This window comes from Fistularia commersonii, chromosome 22 (assembly GCF_037954325.1).
Source record: "Fistularia commersonii isolate RoL2024-O1a breed Wild chromosome 22, RoL_Fcom_v1.0, whole genome shotgun sequence".
Lineage (NCBI taxonomy): Eukaryota > Metazoa > Chordata > Actinopteri > Syngnathiformes > Fistulariidae > Fistularia > Fistularia commersonii.
In genome coordinates, this window is record NC_141305.1 from 7,819,197 (window position 1) to 7,841,582 (window position 22,386).

At 41.5% G+C, this 22,386-nt stretch overlaps 1 protein-coding gene across 1 annotated transcript in view; it reads left to right on the top strand.

Moving 5' to 3' along the window:
- The window catches only part of adamts3 (ADAM metallopeptidase with thrombospondin type 1 motif, 3), an 87,341-nt gene that overhangs the window by 12,251 nt on the left and 52,704 nt on the right, over positions 1 to 22,386 (top strand). The window contains 1 exon segment of the mRNA XM_086169746.1: positions 15,904 to 16,060. Within this exon segment, the coding sequence (XP_086025872.1) occupies positions 15,904 to 16,060 (157 nt within the window).

Genomic DNA, 22,386 nt, shown 5'->3' on the forward strand with positions numbered 1-22,386 from the left:
GAGAAAGTTGACTCGCTGTGGCGACCCCTGACGGGAAAAGACAGAAGAAGAAGAAGAAGAAGAAGAAAAAGAAAAAGAAGAAGAAGAAGAAGAAGAAGAAGAAGAAGAAGAAGAAGAAGAAGAAGACATCGCAGCAACAGCAGAAATATGGCCAACCTCAACCCTGGACTGATGGCTTTATCAGAGTTTCTCTGATGTGTTCTTGTTGGGGTGCAGATGAGCTGACTTGTGCGCTCAGGAACCGATCGATCGACCGATCTGCATTCATTATTAGTATTAGGATAAAAATTTTCTGATAAAAATCGGCATTACATATGCGTTGATGAACGGCAACAACCCCACCACAAATTCCCTTATTTTTCTTCCGTAGTGCTCTTTTCCAAACCCTTGTTCAGGTGTGTAATTCAAGTACCTGGAGGGAACTGTGTTCATTGTGTGTGAGTGTGTGTGTGTGTGTGAGTGTGTGTGAGTGTTTGAGGTGTTTAAACTCAGATTCAGAATGTTTCTTATTCTTCTCTGAGGAGATTTTTCCAGTTCTGACTGGTCAAATGACCTCACCTGACCCCCTGTTGGCAGCAGGAGGGATTTCATGCTGGGTACCCATTCTTTAGGTTTTTGCCATTTTTGTCTTAAAAGATTGAAAAAAAAAAAGAAAATCGAACAAATGCGCAAACAGAACAAAATATGAAAGTCTTATTATTTAAGAAAGAAAAACATAATAAGAAAGTCTGCTGAAATAGAAAATGAAATAAAACCTGAATGAATTCAATCATAAATTGTCCGAAGACCTTAAATTGAGGAGAAAAAAATTGTGATTCTGTATTTGACGTCCTTCCAATACTGATTTTGTTGATAAGAAAACAAGAAATTGTTTTCCTAGAAAAATGTTTCTTCATCCCGCCAGTCGTTATGTGTTTAGTCTAATTTTTCAAACTCCTTTAAAGAACAGTGGAGTCAAAGAAGATATTTTTATCGTAATTGTTATTTATGATTATTATTATGGGAAAAATGCAATTTCTTACCAGGTCATGGTAAACTATTGTAACAATAATAATAATTATTAGAAATAAAGCCTGTGCATGAAGTGATGCAGAATATTCCCAGAAATGAGAGAGTGGCAATTGGTGCAGACTTCAATGGACATGTTGGTGAAGGCAATAGAGGGGATGAAGAAGTGATGGGCAGATTTGGTATCCAGGATAGGAGTGCAGAGGGACAGATGGTGGTAGATTTTGCAAGAAGGATGGAAATGGCTGTAGTGAACACCTTTTTCCAGAAAAAAACAGGAACCCAGGGTAACTTATAAGAGCGGAGGTAGGAGCACGCAGGTAGACTACATCTTGTATAGACGAGGTAACCTGAAAGAGATCAGTGACTGCAAAGTAGTTGTAGGTGAGAGTGTAGCCAGACAGCATAGGATGGTGGTTTGTAGGATGACTCTGGTGACAAGGAAGATCAAGTGGACAAAGGCAGAGCAGAGGACAAAGTGGTGGAAGCTGAAAAGGGAGGAGTGTTGCATGGTTTTCAGGGAGGAGTTGAGAAAGGGTCTGGGTGGTCAGGGTGAGCTTCCAGATGATTGGACTACAACAGCTCGTTTTATCAGGAGACAGATAGAAGAGTACTTGGTGTGTCATCTGGAAGGAAAGTAGATAAGAAGACTTGGTGGTGGAATGAGGAAGTGCAGGAGTGTATACAGAGAAAGCGGTTAGCAAAGAAGAAGTGGGATACTGAGAGGACCGAAGAGAACAGACAGGAGTACACAAAACGTAAGGTAAAGATGACTTGTATGCTCAGTTGGATAGTAAGGAGGGTGAGAATGATTTACACAGGTTGGCGAAACAGAGAGATAAAGATGGAAAGGATGTACAACAGGTCCGGGTGATTAAGGACAGAGAGGGAAATGCCTTGACAGATGCTAGAAGAGTGATGGCAAGATGGAAAGAGTACTTTGAGGAGCTGATGAATGTCGAAAATGAAAGAGAGGCAAGGGTATAAAAGGTAACTGTTGTAGACCACAAAGTAGCACAAATTAGTAAAAGTGAAGTGAGGAAGGCATTGAAGAGGATGAAGAGTGGAAAAGCAGTTGGTCCTCATGATATACCTGTGGAGGTGTGGAAGTGTCTAGGAGAGGCAGCGGTAGATTTTCCGACTAGATTATTCAGCAGGATCTTAGAGAGTGAGAAGATGCCTGAAGAATGGAGACAAAGTGTGATGGTGCCTATTTTTAAGAACGAAGGGGATGTGCAGAATTGCGGCAGCTATAGAGGGATAAAGTTGATGAGCCAGACAATGAAGTTATGGGAAAGAGTAGTGGAAACTAGACTGAGAGCAGAAGTCAGCATTTGTGAACAGCAGTATGACTTCATGCCTAGAAAGAGTACTACAGATGCAGTATTTGCGTTGAGAATGCTAATAGAGAAGTACAGAGAAGGCCAGAGGGAGCTGCATTGTGTTTCTGTCGACCTAGAAAAAGCATATGACAGGGTGCCAAGAGAGGAGCTCTGGCATTGTACGAGGAAGTCTGGAGTGGCAGAGAAGTATGTTAAACTGGTGCAGGACATGTATGCTAGCTGTGAGACAGTGGTACCGTGTGCTGTAGGGGTAACAGAGAAGTTCAAGGTGGAGGTGGGACTCCGTCTGGGATCAGCTCTGAGCCCCTTCTTGTTCGCAGCGGGCATGGACAGGCTGACAGATGAGGTTAGACAGGAATCTCCATGGACCATGATGTTTGAGGATGACATTGTGATTATGTTAGATGCTTTGGAGAGAAGGTCAGAGGAGCCAGACTGAGATGGTTTGGTCATGTCCAGAGGAGGGATAGTGAATGTATTGGTAGACGGATGCTGGAATTGGAGCTACCTGGCAAGAGGTCTCGAGGAAGACCAAAGAGAAGATTTATGGACAATAGTGAGAGGATATGAAGGTAGTTGGTGTGAGAGAGGAGAATACAGAGAGTAGGATTAGATGGTGAAAGTTGATTTGGTGTGGCGACCCCTGAAGGGAAAGGCCGAAAGAAGAAGAAAAAGAAGAAGAAGAAGAAATTAAGCCTGTGTGTGAGGTTGCTTCTGAGGCAGAAAACTACCAAACTAATATTTGCAAAACATTTCTGATGAAATCCTTCTTTTGATATCAAAAGGCGTTTTTCCATAAAAATGAATGTGCATGACTCACTAGCTCAACAGATGTTAATAGGGTGTAACTAAGGTTTAACTGTGGAATAATTAAGATGAAACTGAAGTATAATGAGGGTTTAACTAAGGTGTAACCAAAGTAAAACTATGGTATCATTAAGGTGGAACCAAGGTGTAACTATGGTGTAATAATGTATAACTATGTTATAACATAACTTAAGTTGAACTACAGTGTAATAAATGGCATAATTACAACCAAGATGTAACTGTGGTGTAACTGCAGTCTAACTAAGTTATAACTAAAGTGAAACTCCGGTGGTGCTGAAATGTAACTACAGTGTCGTTAAAATGTAACTATAGCGGAACGAGAATTGAATCACGATTTTTTTAAAGCATAATTAAGATGTGACTATACAGTAACTAAAGTGTAACTACAATGTAACTACGGTGGAACTAGCATGTAACTGATGTGTAACTGCGGCATAACCCAAACCAGGGTGTACCTATGGTGTAACTAATGTGTAACATAAATGTAACTGCGGCGTAACAGTCCAAGTGTAACTATATTGTAATTAAGGCGTAACTACGGTGTAAGGACAGTGTGAGTAACGCGTAACTTAAATGTAACTACATAACTACAACCAAGGTGTAACTGTTGCAACTGAGGCGTAACTATGGTGTAACTACAGTGTAACTACGGCGTAACAAGTACAGCTCCGGTTAACTTGGATGTAGTTAGTTGCATGTTATTACCATGCTACAGGGGGCATTTTCCGCCCCTCCCCCTCCCAGCGTGAAGCTGGCGTTCAGCTCAGACTCTCCTCGCTTCAACTTTTGGCCTTGGAGACATAAAAAGAGCCTTCTGGACGCCTTTTTTTTTTTTTGGACATGTCTGCCGCGGCCCGGGGTAGGGAAAAAAAAAAAAAAATCTCTTTTTTGATTAGAAAAGAGAAAAGCCAGCCCGAAGTGTAGTCGCACAAGAGTTTTATTCAGCGATAGTTTTTAGCGCGCCTTGTTGACTCAGGCTTGTTGCGAGGTTTGACCCCGCAGCTGTTTAGGTAAACGGTTTTGAGGCGCGCAGAGGGGGGTTTGGGGGTTTGCTTCCCCTCCTACTCCTAACCCACCACCACCTTCAGTTCACTCCAGGGTGCTTTTTAACTACTCTTTTTTTTCAAAATCTTTCTTTCTTCGCATGTTTCGGGGCATCCGGCTGCGCAGCGGTCAACTTCACCCTCTTCTTCTTCGCCGCCGTGCTAGATAGCGCAACCTTGTTTTTTGTTTTAAAAAAAAAAAGATTGCAAGAATATATAATTTTTTTTAACATATGCACAAAAATTATTTTTATATGCAGGGTTTTTTTTTTTTTATTATATACGGACGCTCAAAAATAGTCTCACCCTTCTCCATACCTGTGTGTGTGTGTTTTACCCCCGTAGAGCTTCTTTTAAAGGCTGCGGATGAAAATGGCAGGTAATGATGACGAAGGTTTGCTCACATTTTTGAAAGCAAACACACCTTTGCACAACACGGAGGGTGAAAGGTGGCAGTGTCCCGGCAGGGTTTTTTTTTTTTTTTTTTTTTTTTTTTAACTCGCACTACCTCGACTTTTCTCTCTCGGTCGTTTTTTTTTTTTTTTTTTTTTTTCTAAACGAGAGCACGTTCATAGCGACCTCCTTAAGAAGTTTAGACTGAGAGGGGCTGTTTTTTGAAAAACTGGAGCCCTTCAGCTGAATCCCATATGTTTTTGTTGGCAGGCTGCTGCTGTCTGCTTGGCCGCCGCCGATGTTGGGGATATTAAACTGATGGAACACAGGAGTCTTGATCCCCCCCTTTAAAAATAAAAAAGAAAGAAATAACTTAAGGCCTGTTGTGTTACAGTACCGACTGCATTGATCTGCCGTTATTGTGTATAGCTACTGTATAACAACTGTGTCACTACTGTGTAACTACTGTGTAACTACTATGTTACTACGGTGTAACACAACAACCAACCAACACAACAAATCTGGCCTGCAGGAAGACCTTTTTTCAAAATTTTTAATTATTTCCTCAAACTGTTACTGACTACTACTTGCCAATTAGATTTACATATCTATATATATATATGTGTGTGTGTGTGTGTGTGTGTGTGTGTGTGTATATATCTGTATATATACATTTTATGAATTATTCTCTGGATGTAGATGCATTTTGCCGGGGGGAAGGGGTTGTTTGTGAAAACAAAAAGAGCGAGATCTGAGCGATCCTTTGTAAGTCATTAGAAATGTACTTTGTTTTTAATCTTTAATTAATTTTATTCTTTTTAAACCCCTCCTGGCTATGGTCGCAAACAGTAGTAGCTGAAAATAGTGAAAACGGACCGTTGAGTTGAAAAGCCAGAAAGACGTCCTCGCGTCCTCATCCAGGGATGCGCGTTTTATCTATTTATAGATATCAGGCATCAGAGGTTTTACGAAAAAAAAATAAAAAATAGGCCCGGAGTCCTCGCATGAGTACTTCTCTATCGGCTGCATGGAAACATGTTATGATTTTTAAATTCCGTGCATGAATGTAATTCAAATTATAGCATCAGGGAAGCCTATGCATATGAACGCTAGGAAGCAACAATTCATTTATTAATTCATCTAGTCTGCTTATCCTGCCCGGGTTCTCTCCAAGTTCTCCTTTTTCCCTCCTCTGTCCAAAAACAGCCAAGGTTTGTTGTGTGAAGGTGTGTGTGAAGGTGTGTATGGGAGGGTGAATAGTTGGAAGTTGCAAATTTTGATTGACAGGCCATTGGTTTGGGTTAAACCCCGCCTCTCGCCCCCGATGCCGGCTCTGATTGGCTCGATGCTGAGTTGGTAAAGATCAATGAGTGTGTGAGTGTATGTGTGTGTGTGTGTGTGTGGAGGAGTGAACGGCTGAATGATCCAAAAAGGAAGCGACGTTCTGGCTCACCGATCTGAGGTCCTTGGAGCTCTGACGGGTGGAGAAGTTGTGTTTTCCTGAGATTGCTAATTGTTATGCTAAATGGACCGTTCCATTTGGTTGGGTGGGGGGGGGGGGTTCCGACCCCCCCATCACATCAGCATCCGCCAATATCCCATCATCCTTCTGGGCCGAGTGTGTGTCGGCGGTGGCTGTCTGACGGCTGGGTAGCATCTTTAGCTAACGGGGTTACAGTTAATTGCGGACACAAATGAGGCGTCCGGTCCCGTAACGCTCCGTTAGCAAAGAGCGCAATGGTTTTATTTGGAAATGTGGAGCCCAGTACAGTTGAATTCCCTTTGTTTCAATTCTCAACAGTAAACTCTAGAAAGAGACTTTAGTCCATTAATATTTATTATTATCAGTGACAAAGTCCATTTTATTCTATTCATTTTAATGCATTTCCTGCAACCCCAATCCTCTTGTAATTAATGTAAGATTTATTGACAATTTAATGATTTTTTTTCATTAGATTTTAATATATACATATCATATATATATTTATTTAATTTAATATAGGAATTAATAAAGGATTTATTGACAATTTAATGTTTTTTTTTCATTAGCTTTCAATACATATATATATCATATATATATATTTTTGATTTAATATAGGAATTAATATAGGATTTATTGACAATTTAATATTTTTTTTCATTATATTTTAATATGTATATATATATATATATATATATATATATATATATATATATATATAAAAATATATGTATATATATATTTTTTAATCTTAATATCATTTACTTTGGACCTATTTATTAGTTTTGTGGAAATCTATCCAGCGGACCTCTCTGTGGAACATACCATTGTTGGCGTCCGACAAAATTAGAACTCGAGACGGAGAAGACTGCTGCTTCAGCCACGGGTCATGTGACTTCTGGCTTCTTGTGTCAGTATGGCGTCCATGTCTTAATGTGTTATTTCTTTTTGTTTGTTTTGTTTTAGTGCTTTTATTGTGAAATACCTGCATGCTGCATGCCATTAATGGAGCAACTAGGATGGCTTTTCAAAATAAGAGAATAATATCCACAGCATTTGCATTAACTCTGCAGACTCCACAACAAAACACTTGAACCTGATGTTGAGAAATGTAGCGGCAATGTAGCCACTAGGCTAACAGCTTCCACTGCTGTTTGAAAACATTATAATTTCCATTTCAAAATGATTAATCCGAGCTACGCCATCAGTGATGCTGGGTTATTATGGTATGTGTAAACACAGCCTATATCTGTAATAGGAATCATTTAATTCAATTACCCGTTGGTGATAAATAAGACACCTGCGTTGCGTCACCGGTTGCCATAAAGTGTGTCAACTGTTGCAAAGTGCTGGAAAACCGTCAATGGTGCAATGATTTTTTTTTTTGTTCATCTTTTTTGTACATGTGAACTACAATTAAGTTCATCCAGGCCTAGTTAGTTGGAGTGGAATTATAGTGTGTGTGTGTGTGTGTGTGTGTGTGTGACCTTAAAGAGCTACTTTCTGCTCTTTAAGGTCAGACTGATGGACATTTGGGGTCAGAAGGGGATGAATCATCAGCTGTCCTCTGGTCTGGAGTGTGTGACACAGTGACTCCTGGATATTTACCGCCCCCGCACACAGGGAAACACACACACACACACACGCACACGTGCTCCCCACTTCTCGATTTGAATTTGTCATGCAAGTGAAGAACCAAAACTCAGCTTGAGGCATTGAAGCAACGCACAACACTTCTATATGCCGCAGCAAGGTGGCGCCGTAGAGCGCGGCTGGAGGAGCCACGGGTAAATCTTTTTTTGTCTTTTTCTTTTAGATTTTCCATTAAAGTTCAAATGAAACTGTTTTTGTTTGTTTGCACGGCGCCAATAAGCTTTTTATAGTGCCGGTGTGTGATGGAGGCGACCGCGCCAGTTCTGGGGTTGTTCACCGAGGCACTAAGTCAAACGCTGTGTAACTCATACTGGTGTGTGTGTGTGTGTGTGTGTGTGTGTGTGCGTGCGTGTGTGTGTGTGTGCGTGTGTGTGGCCGGATTGGAAAAAGTCCTTACGATACTAAATGAACTCAAACTCATGACAGACCTCTTCGGATCAGGTCAAGTCAGGTCTCATGAAACCGGAAAAAATAAACAGACGGGTTAAAATCTATTAATCACCAAATTATAAACTCCCGGAAACAACGTAGAGTACGAATTAAAAAAGCTATGGATAAGAGGTGCAAAGCGATACGAGCACGAGAAAAATGGTGTGAATTAACATATAAATGGGCAAGTGAATTAAAATGATTATTTCCCGGGGATTGGCTGTAAGCTATCCCCCCCCGCCCCCCCTTAAATGGAACAGCCCAAGATGGCGTCCACAGGCCCAAACATATATTTGGGAATGATTATTAATGTTAATCTGCAATTTCGCCGTCGTAACCATGTGATATGATCAGGTTTGAATTTCCAAAAGTGTTTTTGGTGATTTCAAATGGCTGTCATTGTTATTAAACCTCTTCTTCTTCTAGTCCCTCTTCTTTGCGTGTTGAAACAAGATTTTTTTGTTTTTTAATAGTAAGATCAAACAGAATCTCACCATCAGTAACTTAGATCTGACAAAAACTGAGTATTGTAGCACCCCTACATACATACATAGTTCTAGTACCAGTATTTGTACTGCTAATAAAAAAAAAGTAAAAAAAAAAGTGTGAGCCATGTATTAAAGAGTAATTTTTATCAATTTTTTTTTTTATTTTTTTTATAATTCCTACTATCTACAGCGGAACTTATTTTTTTCCAAGTTTTCTGAGCTTCGAGCTGTCGCTCAACTCATTTTTTTTTTTTTTTTTGTTTTGCGTCGCGAGCCGAGAACTGAGTTCTCAGCATGTCTGTGGAGGTTCTCAATCATCCATGTCGGGGTAAATTCGCGTCGAAATCTTCTCGTCGTGGCAACCGGACTTGAATTTCACCCTTATCAGAGAAGCGTCCTCAGTTCCGATGGCCTGTGGGGAGTTTCTAAATATGGGACGGGTAGAATGAGCATTTGACCCTGACGTAGCCGCGGCGGCGAATTTGCGTTTTCGAATTACCTCTAGATGGGCCAGCAAAAAAATCATGGAAAAAAAAGAGTAAGGTGTGCGCCTTGTCGACTTCCGCAAGGAGCTGGAGAATTTGTTATCCGTGAGATAACGTAGCTGTGAGCATCATCTGTGAGAGACTTTTACACGGATAAAATGTAGTATAGCGTGCACGCTACATTTAGCAATGTATTGTAGCTGTAGGTGTGTAGCTAGCGATAGAGCACCAAAAAAAAACCTCCCTCTGCTGGCATCTTCATCAGATCTTCAAGGTAAATATTTAAGAAAGCCCCCATTCTTCTATATTATGTTTTATTTTTTGATACATTATTTGTTATTTATTTAAGAACACAACAAAATTGCAGGGCTGGAACGGATTGATAGTGTTTTAATTCATTTCATTGGGGAAATTTAATTTGATCTATGAGCAAATCGACTTACGAGCTTGGTCAAGTAACAAATTTAATTCGTACTGAACCGTATTTTAAACTTACCGTATTTTAAAAAGGAGCCGAGCCAGAAGGCGAAGTGTGGATGAGGGGAATGGAGGCTAGAAGAGTCATATATTAATGATTCACGGTGCTACCACCAGCTTCTCATGAGGATTTAACGCTCGACCTTCTCGGCAGCTGGGTCAGAGGAAGAAAAACACGATTCGGTATTGATCCGCGTCTTCTTTATTAGATTCACCTGGCCCCTTTTTTCATTTTCTCGGCTTTGGAAATGGCGGAGAAAATGTTGTTTGAAGTTAAAAATAAAAAAAGAGAGGAAGAAAATGGGGAGGATAAGAAAAAGGACACAAAGGAAACATGGAGCCAAACATAAGCCAAGCGGTCTCCCGCTGTGACGGTTGATGTCATTGTGCTCCTACAAAAAGTCGCCGTGGATGAATTCAAAAATACCTCAATGGATCCTTTTTTTTTTTTTTTTTTTTTTTTGAAATGAATTGTTTTTTTTGTTTTTTTGTTTGTTTGACAAAACAAATACTTTATTTATCCTTTGTTGTTAAACATGTGTTGTAAAAAAGAAATGCAAAGATGCAAATTCTCACATTTTGCCGTGGAGTGTGTGTGTATGTGTGTGTGTGTGTGTGTGTGTGTGTCTTGTATCACACAAGCGCCCACATCCCAGACCTACACCGACAGCCCAAGTCGCTGCGTCAGTTTGCGCTACCGTAAATCCAAATTTGTGACACCTTTTGTCAAAAACTAAGAAATTGCCAGATTTATCTAGATGTTAAGCTTGTCTCTCAATCTCATGACGTCGCCTCGTCGGAGGTCTAATTTGCGCCACGTCGTCAAACAAATGTGCAGAAAACCCCAGATAAGAACCCCAGAAGTCATGGAAATGACAGGTAATCCAGCAGCAGTAAATCCCGGATTATCTGATGCAGATAAAGAGTTCATTAAGTCAACAGCTACAAGAAATAAATTGGAGTTCTCGCCATGTGAGATTATTATTGTTTTCGCATTATTTGTAATGGTGAGCGACACCTGGAGGCAGCGGATAAAGATGAGATTAGTTTGAGAATTTATTTATAATATTTTTTTATTTTGTTAAAACCTGAATCATATCCTTGCACCTTAATTGGGTAGGGGAATGGAGCGGATGAATAAACCAAAAAAAAAAAAAAGAAAATTAAGAAATTTACCTTTGAAAAGATTTCAAAAAAGATATTTTTTATTATCCTTATTTGTAAAAAGGTTTTTGAAAATCAGCAGGAAACGGAGAATAAAAGAAAAAAAAATAACAGGTAGTGACTCATGAAGTGTGAATAAATAAATACCTCTGTGCCTGTCACACACCCCGACTGTTATAGGGACACACACACACACACACACGCACCTTTATCCCAGCCTCTCTTTGTCACTCACACCTTTAAATCCTCACTTTAATTTTCCCTTTAGACCCTCCCTAAACATGCCCGCCGCCGGGAAATAACTCGGGGCTGTGACCGCGAGGCCTCTCAGCGCGTGAGAGAACCTGACAGACATGTCACACACACACACACACACACACACACACACACACACAGTGGTGAGGTGACACATTCCTGAAGAGGGTGATGATGTAACGGCGTTGCCTGTCCAAGCTGTTAAACAACAGAACAGAGACACAGGTGAAATAAGCTTCTGTGACCTTTGGCTGCCGCCCTCCTCCCTCTTTTTCCTCCTCCATCATTGTAGCGGCAGCGCAGACGTTGCTCTTTCAGCGCTAAATGTGAACAAGCAGCCGTCCGCTTTAGCTTGAAATAACAACACAATGCTTCCTGCCAACTGATTCCTTTGAATAAAAGAGAACGAGTACCCATTAATTCGCGGGAAGATATTTCAAATCGAATTTCCCGTTTGTTGCCATAAAGTCCAAAGAAATGAATTTGCACATTAATTTCATTATTTATTCTAAGATGGTTTTAATCCTGACGTTTGTCGGCGTGGAGCCGGACAGACGGCGAGATGTTTCTGCAAGCTTAATAAATGGTTTTAAATTCAAAATAAAGTGATTAGAAATGAGGCAGAAGCGACTGCAGCGTAATCCTGAATCCAAAGAAAAGTGGATTACTAAACCGCCATGAATGATGGAGAAGCAGCCAGCAGGCAGCTCTAAAAACGCTTATTTTTTCAATGGAGTTCTGCATGGTTGCAGGGTTCTCCCATCATCAGTGAAGGTTTTTAAATGTCATTCAAACTTCCTTTCTCTCTGTCGGTGGGGGGGTTTTCCCTTTTCTGGATTTATCTAGAAATTAGGTTTATTATAAACCTCTAAATATGAATCTAGCTGAAGATGCTGCATTTGGTTGAATATCTAACTGTGAAATTCATCAAAATAATTCCTGAAAATGGAAATTAATGTATTTGTTTATATTTCACGTGCCGCCATGATACAGGAAACGGGAATTTCAAAATAAAAGCTTCTATGTGTCTATTAAGCTGTTTAACATTTCCGTGATCATATTGTCAATACTTACTTATTTCATTAAAGAGATGTTATGAACATGTAACAAGCCGAGGTTGAAAACATCATATCCGAATGGAAAGATTGATTTTTTTCTTAATTATTTTATTTTATTTTTGCGGTGACATTTAGGCTACCGTCCCTCAGCCCCAGAGCTTATTGCATTATTATTGCATTTCTGCTTCTCCGCGGTGCATATTGACTTTTCTGTATTTTACCCCTTGTGTGTGTGTGCGTGTGTGTGTGTGTGTGTGTGTATTGTACAATTGGCCTCATTATTAAAATTAAAATTCCAGATTTGTCCTGGGGTGTTATAAAAATTTGTATTAAATCACATTATCTCAAGCATGTGTGTGTGTGTGGGTGTGGGTAGGTTCATGCTCATGGTCACGCACCACACACACACACACACACACACACATACTCATACTCACACACGTGGTTGCTAAGACGCCAGACATGGCCCGGTTTGCCGCCACGTCCGTCCTCCCTCAAATACACCACCAATGTTTTCCTCGCTGTGGCGACCTCATACTCTCATACTGAGGCAGCTGTAAATCTCCACCTTTGGAGTTTTTGCATGTGTGTGTGTGTGTGTGTTGAAGGGTCAGGGAATGTCCAGGACTTCGGGATCACACACCGATCCCTTTCTGCGGGGCTCAAATTTGAACCAGCGAAAGAAAATTCGAACCGTTTGTCTCTGATTGGTCGTTCGTTGCGCTTTTTTTTTTTGTCATCAGCCAGACAGCGGAGCCGTGACTTCTTCTTGATTGCGGGAAATCTGGCCGGGGAGCGGAGGGGCCGTCATCGGAAAGCAATTTAGCCTCAGAGGCGTCGCCCGAGGGGGAAAACAACAAGCTAATAGTAAACAAGCAGGTTCCTTCTAGAATAACGGGCCGAATGCTCGACACCTTTCCAGGCGGGCATGTTTCGAGTGGACGTTCTGTTAGCATGGATAAGGTTCTAGAGCAGGAGTGTCCACACGCAAATCGCCATGGAAACACTAAAAATGCCGAATGTACAGTGGAACCTCGGCTAACGGACACTCCGGATCACGATCAAATCCGCCCACGAACGGTGTTTTCAATCAGATTTTGAATCGACCCGAAGACACCGCGGTGCAGGAACTCACCAACTAACAATCTCTGGGTTGTTTACATCGTCGCGTTATCAAGTCATAACGCTAATTTCAGTGCGTCAGCCCTCGTTATGGCCCCCGAAAACTTAAAAAGTGCTAGTGGTAGCGGTGTTGAGAAGAAGTTGAGAGTTAGTCGATCTGGAAAAGGAAATAATAGCTATAATAGCTAATTCCTGAAAAACAAAGCCGCGCTAAAGACAGCTGATGTGGCTAAAGGGGGGATTACGTTACCGCAGAAAAGTTTTTCTCGTTGGGATTAATGAAAGACAGCTTGATAGCGTTACGGAGGGTCTCATACGCGAGAAGGTTTTACTTTTGCTGATTTAGTGAAGGAAATGCTTAGTACAAGTGCTGGCAAGAAGAGAAAGAACACCAGAAACGCAGTCATGATTAAGGCTATCTTTAATCCCTCTTCGTATTTTTGCCCAAAGTAAACCCATAAAAAAAGTATCAAAAGAGTGCAATGGTTTTTTTTTTCTGTTTAGAATATGGATCAATGGGATTTACGTTGATCTCAACGGGCCACGTTGATTCATAATGCAAACATATCAGTTTGAGAACCGATGTTCCACTTTATATTTATTTATATGTTTACTTAGTATACTTCACAAAATAAAGTAGAACCACGGCTTAAAAATGGAATTTGTTGGTCCGAGTGTATGTGAAATCAATGTAAATCCTTTTGATCCGTTCTCCAGACCCCAAAATACTGTACTGTTTAAAAAGTTTTAGGGGTTCATTTGTGGAAAAACAAAACAGAAATGAATTAAAGATAACCTTGATTATTGCTGCGTTTCTGACGTTCTTTCTCTTCTCGCCACCATTTGTTCTCGCCATTTCCTTCACTAAATCGGCTTCTCGCACGAGTCCCTCACTAACGCTATCTCCAGCAAGCAGTCCTTCATTCATCCAAACTAACAATCACTTTTCTTTTTACTCTACGACTTGAAAACATCGGTTCAGTAACACAGTCCCCCCTTGTAGCCGAATCGTCCTTCTTTAACCCATCTTGGTTCTTCAGGATTGGTACGGATGGTTGACCTCGCCACGTCCGAGTAGCAGTAACGCCTCTCTCACGTTTAGATGTTATTTGCATCTTCAGATTGACTTTAATTCTTAATTTCCTCTTAACACCACAATGACTAGCATTTTTAAGTTTTTTGGGGGTCATAATGAGGGCAAACTGACAGAAAAAAGTATTATAACAAGTTCAAAATTCAAAAATCTGATTCAAAATGTAATCGAAAACTCATATACAAAGGAACTGTATATATTTTTGCGCCTTGAAACCTTTGTGGGACACTACAGCAGAGTACATTTTGGGTTGTTGGCTTACTCTTGCTGACTTGCGCTGCGTGGAGTCAGCAAGTCTCGAGTTTTCGAAATCACCCTCCGAGAAAAATCACTGGACGACTGTGAGTTTAGTTGCTTCACCAGTCTCCTTTTCGGTGGAAATTTGTTTGTCATGGCATTTGTGATCAGCTTGAAAGTGCCGTTTCCCTTTTCCAGTGGATAGAGAGATCCAGCAAATGCATTTTGAATGTAACGTCCCATTTGCACAAAAGTGGTACATTTTTAGTTTCTTAATTTTTTTTGCTCCTGCGCTCTTGTTTTACCCTTTCTTTAGAAGACATAATCTGAAATGCTAACTTGTTAGGGCTTAAAACAAAAAGAGATCTCAAACCACCTGCCCTGCATTTCAAATCCGCCGTAAGGGATGGATGATGGAATTTGATGAAATGGCATTTATAAACTTAATTTATGAGGATTTTAAAAGATTATATCCTCAAAAAGAAACTCACGTACGATCCGCCCTGTTGGTTTTTAATTTTTCTTCTTTTTGTTTAAAATTTACTTTATAAATTTTAATACAATTTTTTTACATTTATTTTTGATTGAATTTGAAAATTGTTCGCCTGAGTGGCTCGGTTCCGAATGAGATGTGACGAACAAATACTTAAGTGGATTCTGAGTGAGTGTTTCTGTCCTGGAGCTAAAATTATTTATTTATTGTTTTTTTTTTTTTGCCACATTTGAACAGCAGGGATTGAACAAGTTGGGCTATTTTTTTCTTTAAAATTAATTCATTCATCTATTTGTTCATTCATTCATTCATTCAACCAATCCCAGCTGTCATCGAGGCGAGAGAATGGGTTTAACCCGGCCTGGTCACCTGTCAATCACAAGGTCACCTGTCAATCACAAAGTCACCTGTCAATCACAAGGTCACCTGCCAATCACAGGGTCACCTGTCAATCACAAAGTCACCTGTCAATCACAGGGTCACCTGTCAATCACAGGGTCACCTGTCAATCACAAGGTCACCTGTCCATCCCAGGGTCCAAAAAAAGAGACAAAACATATTGACATATTTGTGTGAGAAGAAGAAAATAAGGAGTAAATCCATAGGAAGGTTATGATTATTCTGTTGTCAGGGGCAACCAACGTTCAGCGGATACTCCTGGTTCCACTTGACGTCCGGTTCTACTGGGTGAAGGTGGAACTCTGCGATATTGAGCCGATATTGACCAGGAATGTTCACGGTCGAGGTCAATGCCTGTCTTCAGATAAATCCATCATCTGTGTGTGCCACAAAAACCCCAAATGGTTATTGATCTTGTTTGTGTGTGTGTGTGTGTGTGTGTGTGTGTGTGACAGGCCGGGATGATCCGCACCGACTCGGACGAGTACTTCATCGAGCCCCTGGAGAGAGGAGCCCAGGAGCTGGAGGACCAGGGGCGTGTCCACGTGGTTTATCGCCGCTCGGCTCTGGTCCAGGGCCCGTCAGACATCTCGCTGGACTATCAGCGACAAGGTAGGACGCTGCTATCTGGGGGCGGAGCCGACGACCGCGCACACGCCAGAACATTTATCGGTCGAGTGTGTCCCGCCCGCCTTCCATCAATAAGCCGGGGGGAGGGGGGTTTGAAAAAGTAAAAACCAAGAAATAGATCAAAAGATCAACACAACCGTTATACCTGTGTTATACCTGTGTTATACCTGTGTTATACCTGTGTTATAAGCCGCTTGTGTGTTTTCTGCCGTCACAATGATTGTCATCGGAAAGAAAAGGGATGTCGGAGGGATGTTGCCACCCCCCCCCCCCACCCCCCCCCCCCCCGCGTCCTCTGCTAGCATAGTTTAAGAAGTGAGTTGGCTCGCGGGTAGTGCGACAGTGTTCAACACCAGGCTTTCCAGATAGAATCTGATGGCATCGGCGAGAGGATCGCAGAGATCTGTCAAATTTTATTACATTTTGCAGAGGTTTTGTGCGTCTCCTGATAACCCCATTATAAGATAGCAGAAACCTCCTGTCTGGATTTTTTTCCACACCGTGCAACAATCTGCAAATGACAGCTAAAACGGAAAATTCCAGGTGGAGACGAGACGCTAAAATATGCTGTCAGAATTCTGAAACTGGAGACCGGAGATTGGATCTTTGGCGCAGGATGGAGACGTGGGCAGAGTAGCGATGTGTCGCGACGATCGGGTTAAGTTAGGCAACTCAAAATAGGTAAAGCACTCCCGTGGATCCTGTGAATAAAATAAGATAAAATGATAGAATAAATAAAACTGAAATAGCATCAAAGAAATTAAAGTCAAATTAATAAATTTAAAACTTAGAAAACTCGGTCTATACATATACATATACATGTACATATATTTTGAATCATTTTTTAAAATTCTTCTTCCTTTTCACTTACAATTCAACATGTATATATATATATATATATATATATATATATATATATATTTGAATGTATATATATATATATCTGAATGACTCTCCGGGGAGTGTTTTTTCCCACTTTTAATGCTGGCAAGTGAACCCAACGCCACACTGGCTCAGATTTTTCCCCGCCGACCTGTAATACAGCATCAGATTACGTAATCCAAGCTTCGATGCAGTGAGTCCAAATGTCACCTGGACCAAAGGGGTAGAGGCGCACGTGTGTGTCTGTGTGTGTGTGTGTCCTATCTTGTGTAATAGTAATATCTTTCTTTGCTTAATGGAGGTTCATCTGAAATTGGGGATCGGTGCAAAATGCAGAAACACAAACACACACACACACACACACGGCAGTGACGTGTACGTGTTCTTTCCATTACCATTTTTCCTGATGGTCTGCTTTAGCGACTTGCATGGTACATCTGTGTGTGTGTGTGTGTGTGAGAACGCACCCTGGAAGTGTAAGGTGTGAAAGCACTCTATAAGTGGAGACCTTTTTAATGAGCCCTGGCTGAGAGTGTAATAACTGATGTATTAAACAGGAAGAGAAAGCACAGGCTTCCGAAATGAGACAGTCGGCGGTAAGAGACAAGAGACCGAGGTTAAAGCTGAGAATTTTTATTCTTTAAAACAGCTAAATTGGGTTTCATGTTCAGCCATTTTCAGTCCAACGCTAGAAAAGGTAATTTTCCATCTCGGCTGGTCATTTGTGAGCTAACGTTCAGGAATGGGAGATAAGAGAAGGCGAAACGGTTAAATGAAAACGATTTCCCACCGTTATCGCTGTCGTAGTGCAGGATAGCGCTGAGGGTTCTTGAACGCATCGTGAAAACGATCGGGGCTGAATTTGGCATTTGATGCCTTCAAGGTTTGAATCTAGGAAGGGGTGTTTGGTAAATTCCTGGAGCGACGCAGATAGTCGTGCCCGGAGTCTCGAGGAAATATTAGCAAACGAGGCGGAGTGTGTGTTCTAGTGTTTCTTTGCGTGTAAAAGCAAACAAGTTCCAGGCGTAGTCTGATGGACGGAGGTCACCTGAGGGTGGGAACGCCGACGCTCGAGGCTTCGCCTAAACAAAAAGATTATCCCTCCGTTTCCGGGGGGTGAACGCCTCAGTCAACCTTCCTCTGGGTTCAAAACAATCCGGCCCGCGGAAACGGGATCCGGAGGCAGACACTCCCCGAAGTAAAACACGCCGCCGGCCGCTTCTCTGTTTGCCCTTAAAACAAATTTTCTGCGATACCCGACGCCAAGGACAGCAAACGCAGATCTGGGGGACAGGGGGCGGGGCTTATGACGCCCATCGGCGGGAACGCTGTTCCTTTGCAGAGAAAAGATATCGCTGTCGCGGGGATTAGCCTTTAGCATTTAGCTTCACGTATAGATTCACATGAGTGTAATGCACAAACAGTGCAGGAGGGGGAGATGGAGTCGGCCATGCTAACATGCTAACAACAGTTTTTCATTTTAAATGCCATTTTTGATTTTCGTATCGAGCGCCACGCCCAGTGACAGCGCTCTCCAGCCAATCAGAGGCCGGCAGGCTGAAACCACATCCTACTAGCTGTGATTGACTTAGCTAATAGTAGTTGATAACAGCGATGCTAAGTGGCGAATGTTATATATTCACAAAAAAAACAAGTCTTTGATTGAAAAACTGTCACACACACACACACACACACACACACACACACACTGGTGGGAACACGCTCAGGTCTGTGAATAAACAGAGAGGGACGTGCCTGGAAAGCTGATGGCTCTGATCCGTCGCTGGAAAAATACACGCCTCCTCCTCCTTGAGGTTATGGTTGACCCGAGGTCAAAGGTCATGGTCAAAGATGCATCCTGGCAGTTATCTGTCCCGCTTTGTTTTCTCTTGGAAACATATTGCGGCATTTTTGCGTCTGCTTAGATATGTGCTTCATGCAGGGTTAAGCTTACATAACATTATCAATAAGTCCATTAATGGGTTGATTTTTATCTTGAAATTAGCAAATTCTAATTATTGTATCTGTGTATTTTTAGAGCAGCAAAAAAACCTTGGGAGTTTAATACAGTAATACCCTCAGTAATAACTGTCATTGTGGTCCATGTTAACCGGATATAACCAAATAACTTACATCTCATCAGGGATTAAATTAATTAATGATTCATGAATTAATTGATTATTTTTGACCAGAAGGGAAATTTATTGCCCAGTTTGTCACACTTCTGTCAAGAGGTGTCACCGCTCTTGAAGGGGCAGGAAGTATGTATATTTATTTTGATAGAAATAATTTGTGCTTGGTTACCATGGCAGCCACCTCTGCCTCTCTTCCCTTTGGGCAGGTGCGGTGTAGGGGGTTAAATTATAATTTGATATGAATTATATAGAAATGTGAAACAGCAAAAACAAGTGAGGGTGGAGAAGCTGGAAAGTCATTTTCGTGAAGCAGTCACTGCTTATTAAGCCGCAATAAATGTTCTTTTTTTTCTCTTTCCCTGCTTTTATTGATTTATTGCCCATTTGCATTTTATATGAATGATTAAAACCCTCGGTTACTCTTTTCCTTGTCGATAACATCACATTTCTCTGATTTTATTGTTGGGTTTGTGCTGGTGAAGAATAAATAAAAAGAAAAGCAAACAAAACAATTACTTGTTCTTGAGAGGAAACGATAAACAAAGAAGTAGAACCACAGGAATTCACAGTTTTTTATTATTTGTGGTAATAAATCTGACAAGCGAACAAATCATGTTTGTAATCAGTCAAGTATATATATATATATATATAAATATATATTTTTAAAAGTTAAAGATGTGGCGTTTTTGCATTTTTCTCTTCGACGCTGTAGTACTTCTTGTACCTGTACTACATCTTTAACCCAAGTTGCATGACAAATTGCATTTACGGCGTGAGATGGGAGTGGGTGCCTGACGATACTGCCGTTATATGTGTGTAGCAGAAAAAGGGGTGTCAGGCAAGACTTGGGGGGAAGTTAGTTAGCAAATAGGTTGAGTTCATGACTGGAGGAAGACAAATTATAAAAAAATGTTTTATTTTTTCCTTTCAAAAGGGGGGGGGTTCGCATTGCTAGCCATTAGGATGTGTGCTCTTCTGAGCAAATTTTCTGTCGCTTCACTTCTGCAGCCTCATTTCCTCACTTTGCCTGGCAGACGCAAACCAGGGCACATCTTCTCCCACGTCTTCAGGTGATGTGACAGCTGCTTGTGAATCTTTGTTCCAGAGGTGGCTTTGAATCACTCAAAGTATTCTGATGTGTGTGTGTGTGTGTGTGTGTGTGTGTGTGTGTGTGTGTGGTGGGGGTGTACTGATGAAGAGTAGTGACAACTGCATTACACAAGTGTGGATACAGGAGGTGTGTGTGTGTGTGTGTGTGTGTGTGTGTGTGTGTGTGTGTGTGTGTGTGTGTGTGTGTGTATGTTTAGGTCCTGCAGTATTAAATTTCATGAGGTGTTTTCCCAACAGAGGGCAGTGGAAATACTGACATCCTCAGGAGCGTATATGTGTGTGTTATGTATGTGAGTTTGTGTGTGTGTGTGTGTGTGTGTGTCTGTTTTTCTGTAGAAGTAGAAAGCGTGTGTGTATGTATGCAAGATTTGTGTGTATGTGTGTGCATGGATACATCAGGTGTGTGTTTTTGAAATTGCAATGTGTGGATGCAGGGATAATGTGGGTGTGTGATAGTGTTTGTTAAACTCAGGTGGATGGGTGTGTGTGTGTGTGTGTGTGTGTGTGTGTGTATGTGTATGTGTGTGTGTGTGTGTGTGTGTGTGTGTGTGTGTGTGTGCACGCTCATGTGCATGCATGCATGCATGCAAGAAGTGTATGTACATCTGTGTGTGTATCTGTTGAACTTGCCTATTGGAAAGAATGCAGTAATTGTGTATATGTGTGGATGCAGGAGGAGTGAGTGTGTGTGTGTGGGTGTAGGTACGTGTATGTGTGTGTGTGAGAGAAAGAGAGAGTGTCTATGCATGCAATATGTGTGTCTGTATCTCTTAACTCGTGTTGGGAAAAATGCAGTAATTGTGTGTACACGTGGATGCAAGAGGGGTGTTTGTGTGTGGGCATGTGTTTTTTGTATGCATGCATGCAGGAGATGTGTTTGTGTTTGTTAAACTCAGGTGTGCGTGTGTGTGTGTGTGTGTGTGTGTGTGTGTGTGTGTGTGTGTGTGAGTGAGTGAGAGACAGAGTGAGAGAGAGATTATGCATGGAATATGTGTGTCTGTGTCTGCTGTATCTTTGGTTCACAATAATTCAGTAATTGTGTGTAGACATGGATGCAGGAGGTCTATGTGTGTAGTGGTTATGTGTGTGTGTGTGTGTGTGTGTGTGTGTGTGTGTGTGTGCGCGCGCTCTGGTCCCGCAGTATTAAATGACATCAGGTGTTTTCTCCTGTGGTTGCGGTTGCCGATCACTTGCAGTAAGCAGAATCAATTCCATCAGAGGTCAGTGGAAACACCCTGGGAGTGTGCACATGCATGTGCGCGTGCACGTATGCGGACTTAAAACCGTAGCGGCATCGAGTTTGATTGTCCGCACCCGCTGTCGATTAAAAGTGGATATAATCCAGGAGTTGCCGCCGGCACCCGACTCCGGTCTGTGTTGTCACGGTAACCGACGTCTCGCCACTCCAGCGGCTCTTTGCACTCCGTCGCCCTCCTTCTTTCTTGCTTTCTTTCTTTCTTTTTCTTTTTTTTCTTGTCTCCGCACGGTGAACCAGCAGATTCAAAAGATATTTTCCACATTATCTCATGTCTTCAGAAGCCGGCCCGAGTACTTTCCATCGGAAAACCTGGGGATGATTAGCGAGGCCGCGGCGGGGCCGAGGAGCCCGCGGTGGAAACGACCTTGGGAGCATGCTGCCATATTTTGAATTTGAGAGAAGAGGGGAAAAAAAAAAAATTGCATCTCCATCTCCCCGAGTTTGAATGCTTCACATTCTTCTGGCTTGTTGTGATACAACGTACTCAGTTTCCTCACTACGATCACAAGACACACACACACACACACACACACCAGAAGTGGTGTTTGGGTTTCTGTCTTTGCCGGATGTTGCAACACTCTGGTCTCAGTTGCCAGATTCTCCCCCCCCAAAAAAAATAAAACAATACAGAAGAAAAAGAAGAAATGTGAAGATTTTAATTCCTTGCAGCTCGGAGTTGGGATTATTCTAAATCTCGCTTCACGATCACATTCATTGGCTATTTTTTTCTTTCGCTGTTCAAGTTAATCCAATTAATTGATTTATTGCAAAAACCTCAAAAATACAAAGTCCCTCGCAAATTAGATTAGATTACTTAAACCTTTATAAGCCCTTCATTAGGTTATAAAACACATGATGGAACATATGATAGAATAAGAAGTCTGTACAGACACAAATAAAAACAGATTTTAAAGGAGCAAAAA